This window comes from Ochotona princeps, chromosome 12, assembly GCF_030435755.1.
Source record: "Ochotona princeps isolate mOchPri1 chromosome 12, mOchPri1.hap1, whole genome shotgun sequence".
NCBI lineage: Eukaryota > Metazoa > Chordata > Mammalia > Lagomorpha > Ochotonidae > Ochotona > Ochotona princeps.
The window spans coordinates 59,074,203-59,099,314 of record NC_080843.1 but is presented as its reverse complement, the minus strand read 5'-3'; the positions used below and the strand labels follow the sequence as shown (position 1 = coordinate 59,099,314).

Sequence of the window (25,112 nt, the reverse complement as noted above, 5' to 3'; positions counted from 1 at the left end):
ACATTTCCTCTTATTCCAAGACATTTTGTCCCATAGGAAACATATTTAAGCTTCAAATAGACTTATGATGAATAATCCATGAGATTTAATTGCACTTATAATATTCACATTCGAGTGTCCCACACCAGAAACTAGCATCCATCATCTCTGAGGAACAGAGTGTAAGACAGCCCAATCGTTCAGTTTTTTTTAAAAAAACAAAGTAAGGAAATTTGTGTTATCTGAAAAAGATCTCAAGGTTAGGAAGGGGAAAAGGTGCTTAAAATGTAAGAAAAGATCTTGAAATGTTTCTTCTCATCTTTGACTTTTTTCTCTCTCTCTCTTACTTCTTGGGGCTTGAAAACTCCGATGAGTATCTTTAAATGTATCTGGAAGGTGTCCTGGGGAATTAAACTTACCCATTTCTTCAAAGAGAGAAGACCTAACTACATCATGTGATCAATAAAATATTTTCATTTTAAATTCTCTTTGACTTCTCATTCTATCAATGCTGGAAGGAAAGGAAGAACAAGGCAAACCCTTGTCTTTTATGGTTTGCGATGAAAAAAGACTCTCATCACAAGACAGTTTTTCCAACAGTGTTGTTAGGATAAGGTTAACAGCAAGAAGATGAGACTCCGTATCATTCTGTTAGAAAATCTTCTGTCCAAACCAGGGCTGCGTTGTGTTATCCGTGGAAGTATTCTCCACTGAGTGAGGCTTGTACTCTGAAGAGGAAACGTTCTACCATGTTTTCTCGGAGAATTCTTTGTGATTTAACCAGGATCAACATAATCCCACAGCCCAAATCCCTTCCTATACTTCATCTTGCACTAGCCATGATGTAGGAACTAAATTCTAATGAATGTGTTTTAATAGGTGTGCAACACAGAGTTAAAGCAAGAAATATCCATGTTTAAAAAGGAATATTCTGGGGGAAAAGTACAAAATTTTGTGCAAATGTTTTATAGAAAAATTATTGAATGCAAACCATGCGTTTTCATTATTACTATATTTCTGTATTCTTTTGAAAACATTTGTGTGAGTAGAAGATGTTCAAGAAGTTTGCAGCAAGTGGCTCTTGATCATTTTACTGCTGCACAGAAAGTACGCCTGGCCAATGTAGAGCTGTACCCATTCATATTTCAGAATCTCAACACATGTCTGTATCTAAATTAGTGGAAATTACTCTGCATGATTTAAGGCAGAAAGGTTAAGGGATCAACGCACGCTTCTTATCTAATAGTGCCAAAGTTTTATGTATATCTGTATCTTTACACACCGTGTGGAGGTAAGGAGCAGGAATGCAATTACAGATTTAAAGTAAAATGAAACGTAAGAAAGAACAAGACAATCAGACTGTGTGGTGACAAGAGGTGGCCTCCCCCAGGCCAGGGGAGAGCTGGCTGCGAGCATGCTCAGACACATGGGAGGCACCGAAGTTGCTAGATCAGAACTCCTTGTGTACCAGAAGGAGGACACACCAGTAACTCAACTGCTGAAAGCGCCGGGATCTTCTGCTATGACCCGTCTCTGCAGCCCCCGTTGGATCACCATGCTCTTTGTACTTCACTTCTTCCTTCTGATCAATGTCAAAGGTAAGCTTCCTGATTTCTCACTTTCAGTGAATGCATTTTCCAAAGAATATAGGATGTCTTCCTCCCCCCGTGGCTGATAGCCGGGTCGCAGGAGCGCACACCGAGTTTGCCTGTTGCTGTCATTGTCACTAACTGCTGGTAGCCTCGTGCAGTCGCCTAGCGATTTCTGGATGCTACAAATTGTTTTTTTTCATGGGAATGTGCCTTAATCTATTTACAAAAGTTGTAGATGAAATGTTTTTTAAAGTGTGCATCAATTATAACAGAGACAAGAACTTTAAGTATTTTTAAAATCCAACAGATGAATAAATAAGATTTCACCTCATGAGAGTTCAACCTGTTGAAATGTATTCATAAAATATTTGTTGGTTACAAACCAGACTTCGAAATTGACAGAGTTAGCAGGTAACAGGAAGCCACAGATAAATCTAAAGAAAAACTATCCCTTAGAGTGGACCTAACTCAGAAAAAATTGTTAAAAAGTCTGCAAAAGAGTAGATAATTCTCCATTCTGTTTTTAATTTGGGGAAATTTTTATGTCAAGCAGACTGCTAATTCTGTAAAGCTGACTCCCTTGCCCCCCCAAAAAAACTTATATCCACCTGGTTTTAAAGAACTCTTGCTTTGCCATAATCTTACACACTTGTGAATAATCTATTCCTTGTGTTCAAAGTCTGCTAAATTTCGCCTTACTGTCATTCCAAATTGCATGTATTTTAATTTATAAGTTTTCATAAAGATATGCTGGACCTCTGAGAAGAAAGGAAATTGAAATTATCTTTATTTTCTGAGAACTTGGTTTAAAATTTTTGAAATACTCAGTTTTATGGAATAAATTCCAACTGGATATTTTTAACCTTAGAATGAATTATCATATTTATGAGCAATTGTTGAATAACTTCTAGCAAATGAAAGGTTTGTTTAATTTTTATTTAGAACCTAAAGTGATGGTAAAAATTCAGTTCAACTTGTTTGATCATCTCAGTACACTATGAAACTGTTTTATATTGTAATCTTCTCACATTAAAAAAACAAGTATTTTCTAAGGAGAAACAATATTGAAAGTTGCATAAAATTCACTTACAGAAAACACTTTATTTCTTTAAGATATGAGTTGAGACATTGAAGTTCTATCCACATTTGGAATATCTAGTGTTACGGGATTTTCAGGCATAAACAATTTTGAAGGAGTTTCTCAGTTTATCACTCATCTGTGCCCTTAAAAGATGATTTGATTAACGATGGTACAGTTCATTGGTTTCTTGCCCTAATGAACTTTTACTAATGTGTTTAACTGATGGTACTTGCCATGTTCTTTAAACTCAAAGAAATGTCAACCACATAATTCATATTTTTTAATTTCTAGAACACGTCATATTTCATGTGCATGGTACCAACCAAATAAATATTTATTGTAATTCTTATGTCATCATTTCACATTACTTTTCAGTTAAAGTATTATACTTAAAGTGACTTCAAGGTAAAGCCTATTAATATCATAAAATAACTTTTGCTAGTTATAAACCAAATACCTTTCTTTTTCACAGTTGAATTGTAGAAAGGTAAAATGGTAAGGCTGTTTATAATAAAGGAAGATCATTGGGAATTATGCAACTACTGCTTTAGAAATTTAAGTCATGAGTTGTGATAGGTTCTTAGCTCTGAATATAAACATTTTAAAAATTATATGATTACCCTCTCTCTTCTGGTCATGTTGAACCCGAAGGGTCCAACAGAGGAATGAAATTGACTGTCATTTAACTGATGGCTACAGAACCTATCCTATTGTTACATTTTCTCTGTATCCTTGTTAGCTGGTATCAAAACACTTAAATGAAAAGGTATTTTCGTGGACAGTTAGGGATAATATTGCAAATTAAAAACAATTTTATCTGGGAAAATAAAGGAAAACGTATTGAACATTCCGCCTGCTAACTCCTGATTGTTACTCTTAAAATGATTTGCTGACCCACAAACTCGGACAGGAGGGCCCAAGCAGCACTTCTTGCAGTGAGCAGTGTTGGACTGCCCCCTAGTGGCCGCCATCAAGCAAGTCGGAGTCTGACTCGGTTCAGTTCTACTTGGCGGCTCTAGCTAGAGCAACGGTTTTTGCTACATTTTCGTGTCACACAGTGTCATTCGTGCTGCAGATGGCTGTGAAAATCAATTATGGTTCAGAGCTGACTTCCAGAGGGCCTAACGCGGCACCTCTAATGAAGAAGAAACTCATCCGTTTGAGGGCGAGTGCAGCGCGCTGTGAGAGAGGAGGGATAAGTGGAGAACTCTGAAGTGACTGTGTTGGGAGCGTCACTATGTGGAGAAGCAGCAGCTAAATACATCTCACCACAGATGTTTCCTCGTTTGCTCATCCCACTGTGAACAAATACAACCAGATGCGTGAAAAGCATGTTAAGACCCCCACTGGAAGTCACAGAAGTGCCTGCCACTTGAGAGAGAAAGTGAGTCAGCTGCTTTTCCAATAAGATGATACTGAAAGTACTACATTTTTGTCATGGAAAATAATAGCCAGAATAACCTTCCACCACAGTGGTAAATGCATAAAATATATCAAAGTGAATATTTGTTTAAGCATCCCTAGGGCTTGGCTGACTTACTTGATAAATACACAACTTAACATGCATGAAGCGAAATGAATGTGCTTGTTTTGAATGAGAAATAATAGTGAAATTGGAAGCTGACTTAACTGGAAAATGAAAAATAAACTTCACAGGCATCCGTTTCTCACTCTATACTCCTGGAGGTCAGAAGTATCTTTCTAAAAATCCGAGCTTAAAAACTGTCAGTGGTGAAGGTCAGTGTTGGAATGTGCCTCTTGGGAATGCCGCTCAAAGCTGGAATCAAGTGGTTGGTTCAGTGTTCATGTGATAAGCAGCCTTTTGAATGTTTTAGAAAGGAATACAATTAAAATGAATCATATTGCAAAGTTAAAAGTCTTTCAGTTCAACATGATAAAATTAGAGCTTTCTGGGCTCAGCTGCTCAAGTTCTCACCTTGAATGTGCCAGGATCCCATACGGGCGCTGGTTCTAATGCCAGCAACCCCGCTTCCCATCCAGCTCCCTGCTTGTGGCCTGGGAAAGCAGTTGAGGACAGCCCAAAGCTTTGGGACCCTGCACCCGCGTGGGAGACCCAGAAAGAAGCTCCTGGTTCCTGGCTCCTGGCTTCGGATTGGCTCATCTCCAGCCGTTGCGGCCACTTGGGGAGCGAATCATCAGACGGAAGATCTTCCTCTCTGTCTCTCCTCCTCTCTGTATATCTGACTTTCCAATAAAAATAAATCAATGTTTTAAAACATAAGAGCCTTTTTTGTTTTTTTTAAATCAGTGAACATGGAATGTGTATAATGTGTATATATTTTATGGGCTGCGGTGCGATATTCCCACACAAGTCAGCATGAGAAGACTGACTCGGCCAGCTAGCGTTTCCACTGTGAGTCTCAGCTTCTTCTCTCTCTGCTGTCTTTATACAGTGTAGACTGCGTGGCTGTGACCTGTGCTCAGCCCAGTGGGTTGCAGGAGCTGAGCTGTGATAACTTCTGTCTGTGTTTTGGCCCCCATTGTCCCCCCTCTGTGCCTCTCCTGCCTTAGTCCTTCCCACTCTCTCGTACTCACGATGCTAATTTCCCATCCACATCTCTTCAGTGTGCACATAGGAGGGAGAAGATGCAGTGCTTATCTAGTTCCCGGAGCCCCATAATCTTCAGCCCCCTCATTTTGGGGCAAACGCCTGGATTTCAGTCTTCGTTTTGCAGCGTAATATTCCACTGTGCATCAAAGCCCTGCGTTCCTTATCCATTTATCCATCAGTGGGTTTGGTGGCCTTCCTCTCTTCTGCTCTTCTTTTACGCTGTTCCAAGGAGTGGCTCTGACCTCTCTCTCTCCCTTCTCCACATCCCTTCCTGCCACTCTTCTTCCCTCCTGCTACCCTCCACACTTCACCTCTGCACACTCATCTCTTCCCACCGTTTCTCCATCTCATCTGCTTGCCGCCCTCCTCCTGATGTCCTTCCCCTGGGATCTCCATCTCCCATCCCCTTGCCTGCTTCCCAAGTCTCTAGCTGTCTGTTCTCCAGCTCTGGCTCCACCCTCACTGCCTCCCATGCTCTGATCCCTGCACATGCTCCGTGCTGATGGTTCCTTTGACCTTAGCGAAGACTTCCTCCCCCATGAGTGCCTCACCTCCACCACCCTGCCTGGGCTGAGAATCCTCCTTTCTTGTTATTGGTTCTGTTCCTGCCATTTCCTGCCATTTCTGTGGCCAGGATGGCTGAATGTATGCCCAACCAAAACCAAACGACTATCCCAACGTCTTAATTCCTCTCTTCATGTTAGTTCTGTGATTTCTTCATGATCCTGAAATCCTGAAAACACTGAAAACTGCATATTTGAATGCCTATAAAATCTGGGAAGAACTGACAAGAGGCTATTTAGTGTCACATGTGTAATATACTTATAGCCAAACTTCATACATTGTGCTGTAGGCAACCACTAACATATTTGAGTATGGAATTTTGCTCCAGGCCTATTGGGAGATGCTATGGAATTTATAGCTTAGGTATTGTTTCAACTTTTTAAATTAAATGATTATGTGCATATGTATGTGCATGTCTATGTTTCTGTAGATGTGTGTCAAGACTCCAATGTATTTAACCTAGGGATTTCTGCCGAAGTGGTACAGGCCTGAATTTGTTATCAGCCGATTCAGAGCATCCCTGGACTAAGCCACATCCTTCTTACCAATGGTAGAATTATTCTTGTCTTTGCTCTAGGAAATTTGATGTTAATAAAATTTGTTTAGTGAGGAAAAGACAAATTTAAATATCCCTTTCTCTGACTCTAGTTTACTAAATCTGTTTTTTTTTTTAGTCCCCATGTTTCATTCCAAGAATTCCAACCATGTTTACAGTGATCTGTTCTTGTTTAATAAACTTCCATTCTTTTTCTAAGATTTATTTTACTGGAAAGGCAGATCAGATGTACAGAGAGAAGAGACAGAAAGATCTTGCCTCCAGTGGTTCACTGCCCAAAGGGCTGCTATGGCTGGGGCTGAGCCAATCCAAAGCCAGGAGCTTCTTCTAGGTCTCCCACATGGGTGCTGAGTCCCAAGGCTTTGGGCCATCATTCACTGCTTTCCCAGGCAGTACGCTGGATGGCAAGCATCAGGGAAAGGAAACAGTGCCCATAAGAGATCCTGGGGCTTACAAGTTGAGCATTTAGCCAATGAGACATCATGCTGGGCCCTAAACATCCTTTCTTATTTTATGCTGTTTGTTCCCTAAGTTCTTTGACAATTTTAATCACACAAATGTCATACTACTTTTCCATTTATTGACAAGGCAGAGAGACAAACACACAGAGTTTGATAGAGCTCCCATCTGCCATTCCATTCCCCCAGTACCCACCGTTGTCAGCACAGGGACAGCCCAAAGATAAGAGCCAGGAATTGATTTAGTGTTTCCCAACTACTAAATTACTCGAGCCAATGCCACTGCCCCCAGCATGTGAATCAGTGGGAAGCTAGAGTCAGCAGCTGAAATGGGCTAGGTAGTGTGGAATGTAAACCTCTTAACTGCTAGACCAGATGCCCACCCTAAGCTCTATCACCAGGTCCAAGATCATGATGCAGTGAATTAAGCTATTGCCTGTGATACCGGTATCCGATATGACTGCCAGTTCATCTTCTAGCCATTCCACGTCTGATCCAGCTCCCTGCTAATGCACCTGGGAGAGCAACAGAAGAATGGCCCAGGTGTTTACGGCTTTGCCACCCATGTAGGAGAGCTGGATGGAGTTCCAGGCTCCTGCCTCAGCCTGACCCAGCCACAGCCATGTGGCCATTTGGGAAATCAAGCCAGCAGAGGGGAGATTGTTCCTTTTCTCACTCCACTTTGTCTCTGTAACACTGTCTTTTAAACAAATACGTTGTAAAGTCGAAGCTCTAAAACTGCTTAGTTTCTCAGATATAAATTCCCCCTTTATATCTGACCTTGGGCATTTCCTAATGTTGGAAGATTTTTAGCTTCCCACATGTCCTCATAGCTGCCTCCACATAGCCCATGGAGTGTTCAGATCAGAAGCATGCTTCAAGTTAGCATCTCAGGGGCATTTTCTTTGTGTGTGATCAGTTCTAAAGCTCATGCCCTACTGGCAGAGGTAGCACCACTGCTTTGCCAGCACCTGTGGGCAAACAGCATCACTCAATTCCCAATGTCGAGTGGACAGAAGAGCCATTCTACCCCCTCTTTAATACTTAAGGCTTGGTTCCAGCACTGAGCTTCAGGTAGACCTTTTTTTTTTCTGCAAGATACACTGATTTTTGTTGCATATTTTATGTATAGCAGGATTGCTAGTTGGGTTCAGTTGGATCATTTAACACATGAATTCTTTGTTTTAAATTTGAGGGTTATAAGGATAAATATTTGTTAAGGGAAGAGCAGAACCTAAAATGTCTAATAAGCCTCACTCAGCTTTTTAATGTATGGTGTGATTCAGAAACTATGACTTTGTAGAGTGTTCCTACAGTCTTGATGTTGCTGATCACCCCCTGCTTCTACAGAAATGAATAAACCCAGAGCATGAAGTGTTTGAGAGCAGGCTCCTCTGATTAGGGGCCATATTCTCTTTGCCATTCACCACCTTGACCTTCATTAGCCCCTATTTTGTTCAATTATGGTCCAGCCAGAGAACACTGAATAGGTCACTACCTGCTTCTTTCTTTTTATTCTGTTTGTTTTCATGCCTTGAGAGATCCGATCTCACCTACATAGGCTAAACATTTTATAACACCATAGATACTTATTTCACTCCTAATTTCCTTCTATTTTTACTTTCACGGTTTATAAAAAATTTAGAATATATTCGCTTCTATATTCTACCGTTGAAAACCATTGCAAAACATCCCTTCAAATTATGCCTGAGGGTGAACCAATTGACACAGTCTTTCTACAAGCTTCCTTTCAAGCAGGAAACATGCTGCATGACACTGAAAAACCTCTACACCTTTATTTTAGGCCATTTTCTTTATGATTATTTCCTGTTTTCTTACTGTAATAACTAAAGCTAATGTTGGCTACTTAGAATAATAAGTTAGTGTTCCCTAAAATAACAGGGTTTCACAAATACTATGTGATTTCTCTCCACGATACATTGTTTTTTAAAGTTTGTACAGTATGAAGACCAGACTCCCAGAACACTGTGGCGACCTTGTTCTTCTCAAATATTCACTGGAAAATTGAAAGAGGCTTGGCCATGACAGAAATGTCATCATGTAAAAAAAAAAAATCAAGTTAAATAAAAAAAAGTAAAAAGCAACTAAAGCACCAATAAAAGGAAAATAAGAAGAGAAAATTAGCATGAAGTATCTTTATGCACTTACCCAACGTCACAGTCAGCAGGTGAATGGCAAAGTTCAACCAAAATTAATCTGGATTATTATTGAGGGCTCTTTGGGCACGCACTCTCTATCTCTCACTCTCTCTCTCTGTCTCTCTCTCTGTTTCTCTCATATACACACGAGTGTATGTGACTCAGAAGCAGTGCGGCCAGGTTGGAAAATGTTAGTTAAGCTCGGACACCGATGTTAGAGGCACAAATTACACACAAAGAACTGAGACCTTTCCCAGCCATGGGAAGACTCAACATCAACAAAATAAATTTCTTTCCATTAGGAGTACCCAGCAAACTATGGGAAACATAAAAACATCTAAAACCATAATGAAATGCCATGAGTTTTCTGTAAGACATTTTGGGGAGAAAAAAGAGGATGTTTGCTCGAGAATGGCCTTGGAATATATCAATAAACTTTTCACAGAAATGATTTCCAAGATGATTATCAAAGATGGCAGAAAGCAAGATAAATGGCATTTCCGGTACAGAGAGCAGTACACATTACCATCTCAGTATCTTATTACCATCCAAGTCAGAGCTGCCACGAATGTTTTATCAATGGCACACAAGAAATCTATAGAAGGTAAAGACCTGCTCACTCGCTCAGCTGGGGCTGAAATCATTGTGGCTACTTCCACAAGCCATGGAGGAATGTGGCACCATTTTTAAAAGTCAAGTAAGAGAGAGAGGGAGAGACAGGCAGTGGGGGAGACCTCCACTAGTTCATTACCCTCATGGCCACAACAGCCAGATTTTTGGCCAGTCCAAACCAGGAGCCAAGAACTCCATCTGAGTTTTCTTTATGGATAGTAGGGGTCCTGGTACTTGGGCCATCTTCCCCTGCTTCATCAGCAGGCAGTTGGGTCAGAAGGGAAGAAGCCAGGATGTCAACAGTTACTTCTTTGCAGATTCCAGCATCCCCAGAGGAAACTTAACCTGTGCTACAATGGCACCATTTTTAAAATTTTAATCCATTTCCTTTTTGGGTTGTTTCCCGTCTGGGAACTATTATGAATGATGCTTCCATGATTATTCCTAATTTTTTAGTTTTTAGTTTTCATTTTAGTTAAAAGGCACACACACTCAAAGATGGGGGTCATAGAGAGAGAGATCTTCCATCTAGTGATTTATTCTCCAAGTCACTGCCACACTCAGGGTGGACAAGCCAAAGTCAGAAGATCAAAATTCAATCCAGGCCTCCCAGGTGAGAGACAGAGACCCAAGCATTTGAGCTGTCATCTTTCTCCCAGGGTGTGAATTAGCAAGAAGCTGGATCATGAAGCAGCCCCGACTCTAACCAGCACTATGATATAGAATAGGGATGTCCCACCATTAGCTGCTGTACTAGAAGCCCACCACTCTGTGGATATTCTCACATGAGTCCCTAGTTGCACCTGTGGTGCATGGGCCTATTCCCAGGAGAAAAACTTGATTCTTAGGATTTGCAAAGCTTCAATTTTGATAGATAACGACAAACTGTTTTCCCAAACAGACATACCAATTAGCATTTCCCCCAGTGCATGAGTTTGTAGTATTTCACATCCTCAACAAATAGCCTACAAATTATAAGCCTACTAGTAATCAGTAATGATAGCTTGTTACCTTTAAGACATATGCATCAAGACATTTGTGTTTCCTTTGTGGGAACTGGATGCAATGTCTTTTCAGATGCTTTTAACCATTTGGAAGCCTCTTTTTGTTGAGTGTTCAGTCTCTTGCCTGTTTTCCCATTCCTTAATGACTGGTAGCTATCCCCATATAGTCTAAGACTATACAAATATCTTCACTATGTCGCTGGTCTTTCCACTCTTACTAATAACTAGCTCTTCTATTTTTAAGCAGAAGTTTGATTTTCATTTGTGACTAGTGCTTTTGTTTGACTTTACCTTTTCTTTACGTTGCCCTAAAGTTTCTTAAATTATCTTCCAGAGATTCTATTGTTTAACCTTTCCCATTTAAACCTATAAACCCTTCACATCAACCCTTGCCTCCCATTCTGCTCTGCCATGCCAGTGACCATCCATTAAATGGTCCTGCATGCTTGTCTTTCTTGAACCTTCTGTTCTGTCCAATTGATCTACTTTTCAGTCTCTACACCAAGAATACCCTACCTGATTTATTGTACCTTTATAGCAAGACTTGACATAGAAGAGACACATTCTCTTGCCCTGTCCTTCAAGAGTGGCCAGCTCTTTGTGACTCTTAACATTACTACACACCTTTCCAAAGAAACAGACCCACACCTGTGCTTGTACATCCTCAGATCTGGGCTTTGTACTGAAGTTGCTTTGAGTGTATAGCTCAATCTGGAGAAAGAATTAATGTAATTAAAGCATTAAGTCTTAGGTCTTTAATAGTTTTTAATAATGTTATGTACATTATGTAAATGCCCTGCACATGTTATTAGATTCATTCCTAAATATATAACACTGTTGATGTTAGAGTGTCTTTGTTAAGCATTTTAATTTCTAATGTCTTATTGTCCAGTCAAGTTCAACGGCCCCTTAGGTATACCCTCTCTGGTCTGAAGACAGAGCCAGCAGAGTATCATCCAGACTCTATGTTTGGTATATGCTTGCAATGGGGGAATCTCAACTGAACTTGAACTGTGGTTATGCAACAAGGTGGAGGAATCCACCATGGTGGGAGGGTTTGGGGAGGGGTGGGGAGAATCCAAGTACCTATGAAACTGTGTCACATAATACAATGTAATTAATGAATTAAAAATAATAAAAAATTTTTCTAATGTCTTGTTTTTAATGTGTAATTGACCTTACAGAAACCTTGTTAGAGTAACTAACCAATTAATATTTTTGGATATCTTATATTCATAGATCATTCATGAATAATGACAGCTTTATTTTATCTACTGTGATGGCTAGACCACTGGTGTACTTCCACACTGGCTGTGCAAAAGCAAGCAGCCACAGAAATAGAAAACCCTCACAATAACATACATGGTACACTAAGGTTGTGTATAGATAACTTTCATTAAAGCAGACAAATCACCTGCTCCTTTGAGCTTGCACTATTATTGTAGAGTCAGGAGCTGCCCTCCCTGGAGGCTCTCAAGCAGAGTTACAGTCAAGTGACAAGCAAGGAACAAGAACACACCAGCTGCGGAGCAGAGCGCTCATCTCCCTTGGAAGGCTGGTCCCACTGACAGATTCTGTTTTCTCACACAGGGTTCCAAACACTGTGTTCCAGACCCTTGCTGTTGGGAAAAACCTCTCACCCATCCATGAACATGAAGAAATTTCTCACACAGAACAAAATGTATTTTTTAAAGGGCTTGCCTCCTCTTCTATAAGTGTGTATTCTAATTTCTAACAAAGAAATAGTATTTTTTTCTGATAAATGAATATGAAATATATGGTTTAAAAAGTGGTAACACCTTTGAATATTCTCATTTAGCAAACAAAAATCTGCAGCTTTTTACAAGCTTATGTAAAGTGTTTCCTTGATGTCGCTGGTCTGAGTAATACAAGAGTGGAAAGCTCTGACGTGATGTGCATCGTGTGCAGAATGGGCAAAGCCAAAGCAGCTGATTAATTCAAGAGATCAGTGGGGAAGAAGGGAAGCTGCAGACATTATGAAGGGAGAGCAAGTCAGGAATAGTGAGAATTCACAGCTTAAAGGGAAAGGGCTTTCATCCTGGGGGATAGATGGGGCCAAATAAGATGAGGGCTACAAATGCTGAATGGATTAAGAAGCCAAAGGACTTCAGTGAATTCATTGTTTCCACAAAGCATCAAGGCCAACACTGAGAGTTCCGAGTTAGAGAATGGAGAGGTGGTCAGGAGGCAGAGGGCCTGGCTTTGTGCTTCCTCAAGAAAACAAGCCATGAAGAGGAGTAGAGCATCTTTGTTCTAGAGGCCTGGAGATATGACAGGACTTGGGCAGGTTTGCTTGGTTGTTTGGTACTAGAAAGAATGGCATAAATATAAAAACCATGTAGCATAGAGGCAAACATTTTGAAAATGCAGAAGGAAGAAATTAATGAAGAATCTGAGGAAGGGTGTACAAATGTAGCATCGAGCAGACATAGGGAGTTTTACTGTGGGCAGGAGGGGAACCTTCACCATTGGTGCATCGTGAAATATGTGTACCGATCCAGAATGTGGTTTCTATCTGGCTCGTCACAAGCAGCCTGTACAAACATGACCCGCTCTCTGTGCAAGGCACAGCCAGCCAAGATGTATGCAGCAAATCAGTAAATGGGTGAGATTAGGATTTGGAAAAATGTTTACCAAGAAGACAAATGGACAATGGACTATCTTGGAGACAAGCTGTCAACAAATAAGAGTGTAGAAGAGAAACATTGGAAGGAAGATGGAATCTCCTTCTCTCCTCTGTACATTTCCTGGGCCTAGTTTCCAACAGGCCTCATCTTGTCTCTCTCCTTCACAGCCACACTTCTCATTTTCCCCTCCCTTCACCCATCACTGTATATTCTCAGAATTTGCTGTGCTCAGGTAGGATTTAGGAAGAAGTAGGTTCTCGTGGCATGCAGAAAAAGTGAACATTTAAACACCAAAAGACAAGATGTTGATCTAAAAGAGTATATGTCTAGGGTAATGTTTCTGATCAGAGATGGTCAATGAAAAGACATTGGTAGATAAATTTTCAAAAGAGAAATGCTATGGGTCAACAATAAATCATTCACCCCCCACTACAGCAAGCACAGAGAAAATAACTTTTGGCTTTGGTAAGAACAACCAACCAGTGAGCATCCTGGGACCTTGCTCTGGGGTCAATCTGCTTATTCTAGAAGGCCCTGGAAAGTGCAGCGACAGCTGCCTAAGAAGCAGCCACAGCACCTCCATCTGTCCCCAGGAAGAGAGGCCATCTGTCGTCATCCGATTGATGGGTCTCTAGGATCATTAGCACCAGTGCTTGTATAATCCATTCACGTTCTCGGTCACACCAGCTTCACATGCTTCTGCGAGTATGGCTTAGCTTTGGTGTCCCAAACTCCTGCCCTTTATAAAATGGCTTAATTTGCTGATCCAGGAGGGGCAGCAGGCCTCTCTCACTTTAGGAGAGCCCTTGGCAGGGCTGTTGAGGGTCACTACAAGGCAGCATTTGCCTGTAGCCCAAGGCTTTGTGTTCTCAGCCCACATTTACTCTATCCCTGGAGATAGTAATGTAATGTAGACCCAGTGAGACAGTAACTGGATTCCTTCTACCCATGTGGGAGACCTGAGTGGAATTTCCAGCTCCTGGCTTGATTCTTGGCCCAACCCACGTCATTGTGGGCATAGGAATCTAGCAAATGGGAGCTCGTTTCTGTCTCTCACACACTCTCACTTTCGTCCTCTCTGCCCCCCCCAACCCTGCCCTCTCAAATACAAGAAAAGTTTTAATTCAGAAGATTAGACATCATGCACTAAAATAATACCAGGCAAGCTCAACTCACAAGAAAATCAAATGGGAAGACATAGAAAGAATTTGGGCATAGGCACTGCTGGTTTCTGTTATGTGATAATCTTATCCCCTCTTTTGCACAGATTTTGCACTGACTGAAAGCAGTGTGGTCATTCCTTTGTGCCAAAAAGGATATTTTCCCTGTGGAAATATGAGCAAATGCTTGCCACGTGCTTTTCACTGTGATGGTGTGGATGACTGCGGGAATGGTGCTGATGAAGAGAACTGTGGTGAGTTCTCCCTCTGGGCTCCCCCAATACTGCCTGCAATCATGAATCAGAAGGAAGAGAATTATAATGAGAGTTATGATGAACTGCAAGATATGACTTGGTATTCAATAGGAAATCCTGTTGGAACACAAATAAGCACTTTGCAATTTCTGTGTGGCAATGACCCACATTTCCATGTGTTTAGACGTTAATCTGCCCTTGCATATTTGAGCATCAATTTGAGGGGACTCTATTACTACCATCAAGTGGTTGACAATTTGATTTAGCCATAAGAATATCCAATTAGTATAGACAAGCCCAATTAGTTATTTGAACACCCGTCTATGTGCCAGGAGCTCTGCAAATCCCCAGGACTCAGAGGGTCCAATAGAGACAAGAGTCTCAACCGTGTGGGTTTTTAATGGCCAAAATGAACTAAGGAGAAGGTAAATATGTACATAAATAAGTTAAAGTATCTCTGAGAGCAATAGATACCATGAAGAATATAGAATAGAATCATGACATTGGAAGTTATTGGGAGAGGGGTGTTCAGAGCAACAGCTCAGTTGGCCAATAGTCCCTCTTCAAGCACTGGGATAACGTATTGGCACTGATTTGTGTCCCAACTGCTCCACTTCCCATCCAGCTCCCTACTTGTAGCTTGGGAAAACAGTGGAGGATGGCCCACAGCCTTGGAAGAAACTTTGGGCTGCTTGTTTCGGATCTGCTCAGTTCTGGCCATTGCAGCCACTTAGGGAGTGAACCAGTGGACTGAAGATCTTTCTCTCTGTCTTTCCTTTTCCCTGTAAATCTCCCTTTTAATAAAAATAAATAAATGTATAAAAGGAAGATAAAAAAGGAAGTTGTTTGAAGGGAAGTATCCCTAATGGTGCAACCAGAGAAAACCTTTTCAGGATGATGACATTGGAGTTGAGAAGTAAATGAAAAAGGAAACTGGCATGAAATATTTTGGAGGACTAGAATTCTTGGCAAAGGAAGCAGCCGGTGACAAGGCTCTGAGGATGAATGAAGCAAGATGGTGTATTTCGGGGACTGGAAAGTCATCATGACTTCAGCAGAATTATCTAGCTTATAAATAGAAAACAGGAAAAAAAAAGAGTGAGTCCAGATCACATAGGGGTATACAGCCTAGTTTTAAGCACAAATATTGAGACCATATTTCTTATAGAATCTAGCTTGTTTTTCTGGTGGGGAAAAGTGATGCCAGAGGTTGACATGTCTAATTGGAGTAGGTAGCGGAACTAGACATCCTAAATCAAAAACAATACCATGTGTTATTTTCCCCACACAGAACCATCCTCCCTTTGGCACTTACTGCCCAACCAGCAATCAGACTGGGGCTTTGGGCCCAGGAATGCCAGGCATCTGGCTCTGGAATCTGCGCTTCTGCCGCTGCATCCTTACACATTCCTCCTTTCCAGGGAAACCACCTCCTGGCCAGGGTTCCAATGCAATACTCCTAACCAGCCTTTAGGACAGAGTCCAGGTGTAATATTGGCCACATGGAAGTTGCCTGTCTAGGCTGGGAGTGACTTCTCCTTGTAACCACAGCACTTTGGGTGTGCCTGTGTCAGCACATGCAGTACCCTGCCTCATCTTGTCTCTGTAGTTGCCTTCCAAGACATCAACTGTCTCTGCGAAGAAACCTGTGTCTTCTTTGCTTTATGTCAGCAGAATCAAGAATAGTAGAGTAGCTGATAGGTGCTCAGTGTTCAGTTATGGGGGAAACTCTTTTTTTTTTAATTATTTATTATTTAACTTCATTAATTACATTGTATTATGTGACACAGTTACATAGATACTTGGGTTCTCCCCACCCCTCCCCAAACCCTCCCACCATGGTGGATTCCTCCACCTTGTTGCATAACCACAGTATGGGGGAAACTCTTATGAGTAGCCACAAGCATGTTCCCCGGATCCTCAGCCTTTCCTTTTTGTTGCATGAGTGTCAGAGATGATAAATATTTGTCTAACTCCTGAGGATGTTCTGAGCCCAGATTAAATAAACCACATGAAGGTGCTTATAATGCTATTGAAGGTGTAAGGGTGTAATTAGCAAATATATTAATAAGAAAGAGAAATTAAAGAAATTAGAGAATAAAGTAACCTAAAGACAATTATTTTACTCTCTGGCTTATAGAAATTTGAGTGTCATAAATTGTGATTTGTGTAAGCTTCAGGATAATACATTATAATGCATATCTTACCACCTTTGTTGCATATATTTAAGATGCTTCAAAATTAGACCTCCTTTTTGTGGGCAAAATATTTTACCCCCAAAAAGAAAGAAACTTGACCAATAAGTAGATCACATGAACATATGACAAATTGAGAAGAAGTTGTTTCAACAAGACTCAGTAGCCTTTTTTAACATTATAGCTTTAGTAGTAGTAGTGATAGTTGATATTACAGTTCCATAGACTCTGGGATTTTCTGTCCACCTCCCCAAGTCCCCCCCCCCATTGATTTCCCCTCTAGTGTTACAACAAGTAATCCTTCATGAGCAGTCCTAAGTCCATCATTCGGTATTGAAGTGTTTCCATGGACAATGTCAGATAGTCCAGTTTCCTCCTGTCAGGCGTATTCAACAGTTTCACTGGGAGCCCATCTTTGGTCTGGATGCAGAGAGGCATCCTGCACTATGTCTCCACATCTGGACCTGTCAGTAGCCTTTAACTCGACCTAAAAATATCAGGTGACATAAATTTTATCCTAATTCATTATTTCCTTCAAATATGCATCTACATGTACTTGTGCCGAAGTTTACACATGAGAGAAAGGAAATTTAGATTATATTTTCTTCTGAGATCTTCAAAGATCTTCTGAGATTTAAAATGTCCTAATTGGAAATAGGTGATATTTTTCAATGAATTTATATAAAGTAGTTATACATTTGCATTGTGTATTTTGTGATCTATGTACCTGAAATATTTACCATTGTCAAAAGGGAAGTTTTACAGATGTTTGCCTAGCTTTTTCTCTCACACTATCCATTTAAAACGTTGATTATTTTATTCTGTAATGTAAACAAATCTTTCATTTCATTATCACATTTTTATACGTTTGGCTTGTAGCATGATGTGTGCTTTCTAGAATGATTGACATGTATTAATCACCATTTCACAGGTGACACTAGTGGATGGACAACTATGTTTGGCACAGTCCACGGAAATGTTGACAATGTTACAGTAACACAGGAGTGCTGTAAGTGGTGTTGGTTCAAAGACAGTATCAGAATGGCGAGAAACATGATTTGTAGTGATGGATTGATATGGATACAACAGTCCCCATTTATACAATGGTTACCCTATCCATGCTTCCAGTTACCTATGATTAATGACAGTATGAAAATAGTGAATGGATATTTTCAGTGAGAAAGATAGAGACAATATTCACATATGTTTTATAGAACTGTACTGTTAAAATGATACTATTATTTGTTATTGATTTCTTATTCTACCTAATTAACACATGAAACTTCTCTGTGACTCTGTCTATATAACAAAAGTATAGCATAAATAAGACGGTACTATTTATAGTTTCAGGCATCAAATTGGATTTCAGATTATACTCTCTGCAGATAAGGGGAACTACTGTATATGGTGAACATTTTTTCAGAATTTAGATTTCAGGTCAAAGTATCTCACTCTACTATAGACTGTCTGTTGTTCTGAAATTAGTGAAAGAAGAAAATGTCCATCTTTGAGTCCATATTGAAAGAATATATAGGGCCCAGTGTGATGGCTCAATTGGCTAATTCAACCCCTGCAAGAGCCAGGATCCCATATGGGTGCCAATTCATGTTCAAGCTGCTCCACTACTCATCGAGCTCCCTGCGTATGGCCTGGGAAAGCAGTGAAGGATATCTCAAAGACTTGGGACTCTGCACCTGTGTGAGAGATCTGGAGGGATTTCCTGACTGCTGGCTTCAGACTGGTTCAGCTCCAGCCATTGTGGCCATTTGGAGAGTGAACCAGCAGATGGACGATCTTTCTGTCTCTTCTCTCTGTAAATCTGCCTTTCCAATAAAAATGAAGAAGTCTTTTTTAAAGCATATATATATATATACACACACACATATATATGTGTGTATACCTATATATACCTATGTATACACATATATACATATACATATATAGCATGATTGTTGCAAGTAATAAAGTTTTTGTTCTTTTAAATTACTTTCCTCAGTAAAGATATCAGGAATGTACTGCTTTCCAGGTCCTATTTAATGTTTTAAGAGTACAGTGACTACTAAGATGTGACTTCAACCCACAGATGTCTCATACAGTAGCAAAAAGCTAGATCCTGGCAAAATTAGTGATGCTACAGTATAAGTACTGAAACAGAGGAATGAAATTTACCCAAGGGAAATGGAACCCAATGGCATAAATTATGGTTCTCTGTGGAAGGGGAAATGTTCCCAGGAAAGATGCTAGTTGAGGTAGACTTTGAAGTCTTGAATCAGTAGGGAAGAATAAGAGGTAGCAGGATGAATTGGAGAACAAGACCAGCATAACTCTAGAGTAGGAGGGCGAGTGGATACTTCAAGATACCTTTTCCCAGTACATGAGGAAAAGACACAAGAGCTGTGCCAAGGCTGGGCCAGCCCACAAAGTGCTTTAGTTATACCCTTTGGACTGCATATCCGTGCATGTGTATGTATCATCCATAATTTATGTATAAATACTTGTGTAGATTAATCCACAGTTGCATATATACATTGATAGATGTATATATAATGTAATGTAAATACTAAACCAATGGCTTATAGTCATCTCTCCTTGTCCATGGGTTCCACATCTGCCAGTTCAACCAACTATGAGTTGAAAATATTTATACTAGCATTAAAATGTTTCCTTATTCCTTAAATGATCTGGTATAACAATATTATAGCATTTATATCAAATTAGGTATCTTAAGTGCCTGGAGAGGCACTTAAGGAGGCAGAGTATTGGTTCTCTGGAAATACTGCACCATTTAATAGAAGGGACTTGAATGTCTGTGGATTTTGGTCTACACAGTGGAAAGAACCAATGCATACTCAGAGTTGAATGCATTGTGCATTTTATGGTAACAGTTAATAGTTATCAGTTACTATATGCACAGACATTATGTGTCAAGGTGTAGATGAAAAAGGATAAGATTTAAAACTATGTTACTGAAAGTTTTCTTCCTGAACTACAACTGCTTGTGTCACACATACATCTCATTTTGTAGATTATCTGGGTACACAGAAAGCAGCCATTGAAGCAATAGACTTCTGCGTTGTTTACTTATTTATGAATAGGAAAATGCCTGTAAGGAAGATTCTTCTTCCATCAGAACTGGAGAAAATGAATTAGAGCAGTGAATCAGTCAGCACAGCTTTGCCCTGAAGATGGAGGCATCTTTGGTATCTAGTGGGAAGGGTAAGAACACTGCTGAACATCCTGCAGAGGCCAGAACAACTTCCTCAGTAAAGAAGGATGTGACACACACTGTCCTTGTGCTCAGGCAAAGGAAACAGTGAGGACTAGAATCTAGAACATACCACTGAGAAGAGTGAGGTAGAGCGATGCAAGAGGTGTTTCTGAAGAACCCACAGGCAGTGGGAACATGGTTTACCTGTAGGTAAGGGAGGATGAAGAGTCTTGCCCACTGTTCTGGTGGAAGCAACAGATTCTTTTATTTTCTGTTTTGATTTTCATGGGAATAAAACACACACACACAAAAAAAACATAAGTGAGATGATATCTGACCGGACTGTAATAGTGGCTGTAGCAGAACATGTAGGTGGCTCTTTTCACAACTCTTAAGTTTAAAATATGAAAGTTTTCACTTTAACCTTAATCAGCAAGCATTTATGGAGCAACTGCCTTGTGCTAGTCAATCGAAGTAACCCAATAACATTCATTGATTTACCCAATCTTCCTAGTGTTTTTCAATGAGAACTTAGTCTTGGTTTGCTCTGTGTTTTTAATGCAATGCTTCGTTAATGAATACTGGAAACTAAAACTGAAATAGACACCATATTAATCTGCGCTGATTTAAGGAGAACTCTTGTTTTCTTTGAATAAATCCATGTAATAAGGTATATATAAATTCGTAAAATGAAAGTGAAAACAGAACAATGTCATTTATAGAGAAAGTCATACTTCAACCAAAATGCTATTTTTCCTAGTGAAAGCTGCTTCTTTTTACCCCTAGTTCTAAGCCAGTATCCACAACAGTGTAGCTGCAAAGAAACTGAGTTGGAATGTGTTGGTTCTGACTTAAGGATGGTGCCAACTCTTTCCTGCAATGTGACATCACTGTGAGTACGGCTCGATTCTTGATATTTGTCCCTAAAGTCACATGAAAACCGAAGGAAACTCTTTACTGATGCTATAGAGCCAAATTATGAAATGATAGAAAGTCTATTTAAAATTACCAGTCATCAGAGAATTCTGTATGCTTCCCTCCTGTGGGGAAAAAAATGCTGTAAAGCACAGTATGTTGGATTAGCCTCATTAACATCTAGCTCAAAAACATCTGTGGTCTAGAATTCTTATGTTTGTTTGCTTTCTGATTTATGCATGGTGACTAATGTGCCTGTTCTGAAATGCTTTCTAAAAGGAAGCACACTCACTTATCCCATCTCATTTTTAATGATGATAACATATCCACGATTGCAAAGGTATAAAATCTAGCCGTGCCAGATTGTGCAAATTTCTGTTTGCGTACATTTGTAAGAGCCTCAAAATTTGCAGCAATGTCATCATTTAGCTACACATGGTTGGAATATTCGGTTATTTTTCATTTTGTGTGCTGTATTTTGCTAACTTACCCAGAAAAGAAAAGAAAAAGTGGGGGCGGGGGGAAGTCATCATAGGCTTTCCATTGTGTGTAAGAGAGACGAATAGGTAATCTTGTCAGATCTTTGCAAAAATAAATTTTTAATGAACATTTAATACTTACATGGAAAGTTTTCAGTCATTGTCATGCTCAATTGTTTTAAACACTTCAGAATAGCATCACATATTTTCTTTCCAAGCATGTTGCTTCTATGAACGAGTTTGGCCAGAAAAATCCATAATGATGTCTGTTTTGCATGTTATTTCAGGTCTCTTAAGGAAAACAAAATCCACAGTCTCCCAGATAAAATTTTCATCAAATACACAGAACTTAAAAAGATGTAAGTAGCTCTTAATAGGGTATTTATGGGAAAACCCTGGTGATGTGTTGTTTAAGATGTTTTTGTTCTAAAAATAAAATATAAAATTTATTATCTCCATTGCTAAATATATTCCTAAATGTGGTTAGGATTAGAAATAGAGCATTTAAGAGCATGTTATCATTCCATTTCATAATTTAAAGCAGCTGAACAGATTTTAACTTCTTCAGAGTTAATTTGGACTGGAGCTAGAAGTCTCAATAGGAAAATACACTGTCCCATGGTTTTTCTCAGGATTATTTAGGAAATGACATTTAAAATCAGAGGCACTGGATGTACTTTTTAATTTGGAAAAAGAGTGATAACACAGACAAGAACAGTAAGATCGTGTAAATCACATAGTAAGACACAGGCTGTCTCCTGGGGGTGGGGAGGAAGAGCAAAAACACAATAGTACAATCAACAATGTTAGTTTACTGGAGAAAAATGAATGTTAACAGCTAGGGCATGGTGAGATAAGAAATGCTACTAGTGAGAAAGAAGATGTGAATATGCTCCCAGAATTATCTGGCAAATAAGCTCATGATTTGGGGCATGTAATCCTGGAGGCAGTCTCTGTTAGAGGTGTAGAAGTAAATCATCCATCCCATCACAGTCTCCATGGGTTGCCCAATACTACACATAGCTCTTCACTTTGGTTTCCTACTTAGTAGGTAACTTCATGATGATTGATTTAACTTCATAACTTTTTCATGCTGAAGTATTTGAAAAAGTTCATTGGATATGGAATAAGAACATCCCTATCAATGGTATGAAATACCTCCTGCTCTCATAAAGAATTTGAGAGTATTCAGAATCAATGCATCATTGGTCATTTATAATTTGGATTAATATTTGTCAATCTTTCTGAGCCCAGTCACCCTGAAGTAATAAAGAGACCACATTTGCCAAACGATCCGTGAGGTTACAGAATCACTCTAGCATGGTAATGCTGCGTATGCTGCAAGGCCCTTAAAAGTACCATGACCTCATTGTGTTATCCTTCCACAGCTACTGTAGAAGATAAAGTTTCTAAAACTGTAAAATATGTTAAAGTACAGGTATAAAAATGATCCAAAAATGTATTGAGGCTGAACAAGCACATTTGATTGGAGACATCAAGGATTCCATGTTTATGAGTTTAGGTACAGATTCATGCATGTAGGAAATGATGCAACCTGAGGAAGTCTTTGGATTAGAGTTTTGTGTGAACCCAGATACTTAATCACACCTGGGTTGGATTATCGCCTCTATCAACCTCACCTACAGTCAGGACCCTCTGCTCGGTCCTAGAGCACACAGTCATGTGGTCATTGTTACAGGGAAGCAGTGAGATATTCACTCCAGATTTCTAGAGTCCCGTAGAGAGATCATTAAACCATATTACTTCTAGTCTTCCTAGAAATTTTCCAATAGCAACATGTTCATTCTGTGAGACAGCGTGGTCCTTGTGCTGCCTCAGAAGCTCTCCAGAGGTTACAAATAAAATAACACTAGAGTAAAGGAAGGGAAAAGATTATTGCTTAAGAGTACCTGGTTATATCCTCTTATCTGGTGTCATACAAGTTTTTAGAATTTCTTAGTGAATCTCCTTATGACCAATGAGATACTTAAAGATGGCAATGATTCAGTGTTCAACCTACGAACAAGCACCAATTTTTGCAAGAGGCAGAATCAGTGCCTATCTAGAACAATGATGAAACTATAGACAAAACTAGAGACTAAAAGAAATTGTTCTAACAGTTCATTGAACCTCTTCTGACACATACTGTCCCATCATACATTTCTGTCCCATGTTGAATTCCTGCCTGCACCTTTTGCTACTCACTTGGGAAAACCCAACTTCTAGAGAAGAGCAAGCAGAGAGTTGCATAAGCTTTTCAGGCTAAATCCTTTCTTGGTATATAATTTTCTTTTGTGTCAGTACTTTCACAGTGCCTCTAGTCAAATACAGGAAAGGGTATGGAAACACTTGGAGAATGCACATTCCAAATTTTTCTAGGGGAAAAGGGTAGATATTAACTTTCATTGCCAAGATAAGCTGGCAACTTCTCCAAGTAAACATTTAGTTCTACTTTTGGGAAACAGGCAACACATCACGGCCTGAACATCATCGCCACAGCATTCTCACAATAAAAGTTGTTCTTTGATTCTCCCAGAGACTCACAGAAAAGATTATGAGCACCCCCTCCAACACACACACAGCAAGAAATACTTGAGAGCTGTATGCAAGCTATAGCACAGAGTGATCAAGCACAATGAAGATTTAGATGTCATTGTTTAAAGTCTATAATTCCAGTCTAAGAATTCCAAACACTGGAGAACTGATTCACAAAGTCTATGAAGCATAAACCCTTTCAGGAATGAGGAAACCTAATCTTGAAAAACAGTTCATCTTCCCAAAGTCAAGCAGTTAATAAGCACCAGGGCTTGACCTCAAACCCAAACCTTGACACTGTGTGCTTTCAGAAACTTCCCCATAATCCAGCCTCAGATTGTTGTCACCGTAAACTATTCAGTACCTAAACTTTAATTCAAAAGTTGCTCAGTTTCTTTACCAAAATTATCCAAATACCTTAAAGTAGCTTACAAATTCAGTAAATGATCCTTCCTGGAACCTCCTCACTCCTTGACTCCTCCTACCTCTCTTTCCCGAACTCCGGGAAACATTCCCTCCAGCCCCAAACATACGTCTTGTCCCTTCTGTCCTTTTGTCCTTTTCTTCCCAATTTTTCACCACAAACAGTTCACTCCTTGGGGTGCTTAACTTCTAATAGAGAATATCAATAAATGAAATTTCAAAAGTATTATTTATTAAACTATGATTAGGGCCATGGAGAAAAATAAACCAGAAAGAGGATTGTGATGTTCTAAGTAAATGATATTTCAAAGAATAGTATAATAAATTTTGCCCATGTTACCATGCTTAAAGGATCTTTAAAGCTCCCATCATTTCTATGAATCAGAACACACTTAACCAGTCTTCAACAAAACTGTACAGCCATTTCAAACTGTCATCCCCCTCATCCTACCACAAACGACTTGTCTCAGCATCACTAGTTCCTTGAGTTCTTCCCCAACATACCTTCTTTCAAATTTGTGTTTTATTCTGATTGTCCTGTTTGCCTGAATTTTCTTTAATGTTTGATACCTAGAATAAACACATAGTGCTGTCATGAGAGAATATTATCAGAACATGATCAGAGCAAGCTGAGCAGAAGTAGAACCCTTTCCTTTCTATAGTCTGTGTGCCATCGGATTGTAGTATCCTTGTGAGGATCGCCTGAACCTGTTAATTC

At 39.7% G+C, this 25,112-nt stretch overlaps 1 protein-coding gene across 4 annotated transcripts in view; it reads left to right on the top strand.

Annotated features, from left to right (window-relative positions):
- Positions 1-1,513: 1,513 nt before the first annotated feature.
- RXFP2 (relaxin family peptide receptor 2) overlaps positions 1,514-25,112 on the top strand; it is a 57,535-nt gene continuing 33,936 nt past the window's right edge. For all 4 annotated transcript variants that reach the window (XM_058670895.1, XM_004577551.2, XM_058670894.1 and 1 more), the window contains exons 1-5: positions 1,514-1,577; positions 14,493-14,639; positions 17,766-17,843; positions 20,829-20,934; positions 21,724-21,795. In XM_058670895.1, the coding sequence (XP_058526878.1) occupies positions 1,535-1,577; positions 14,493-14,639; positions 17,766-17,843; positions 20,829-20,934; positions 21,724-21,795 (446 nt within the window). In that variant the 5' untranslated portion in view covers positions 1,514-1,534. The remainder of the gene's footprint in view (positions 1,578-14,492; positions 14,640-17,765; positions 17,844-20,828; positions 20,935-21,723; positions 21,796-25,112) is intronic.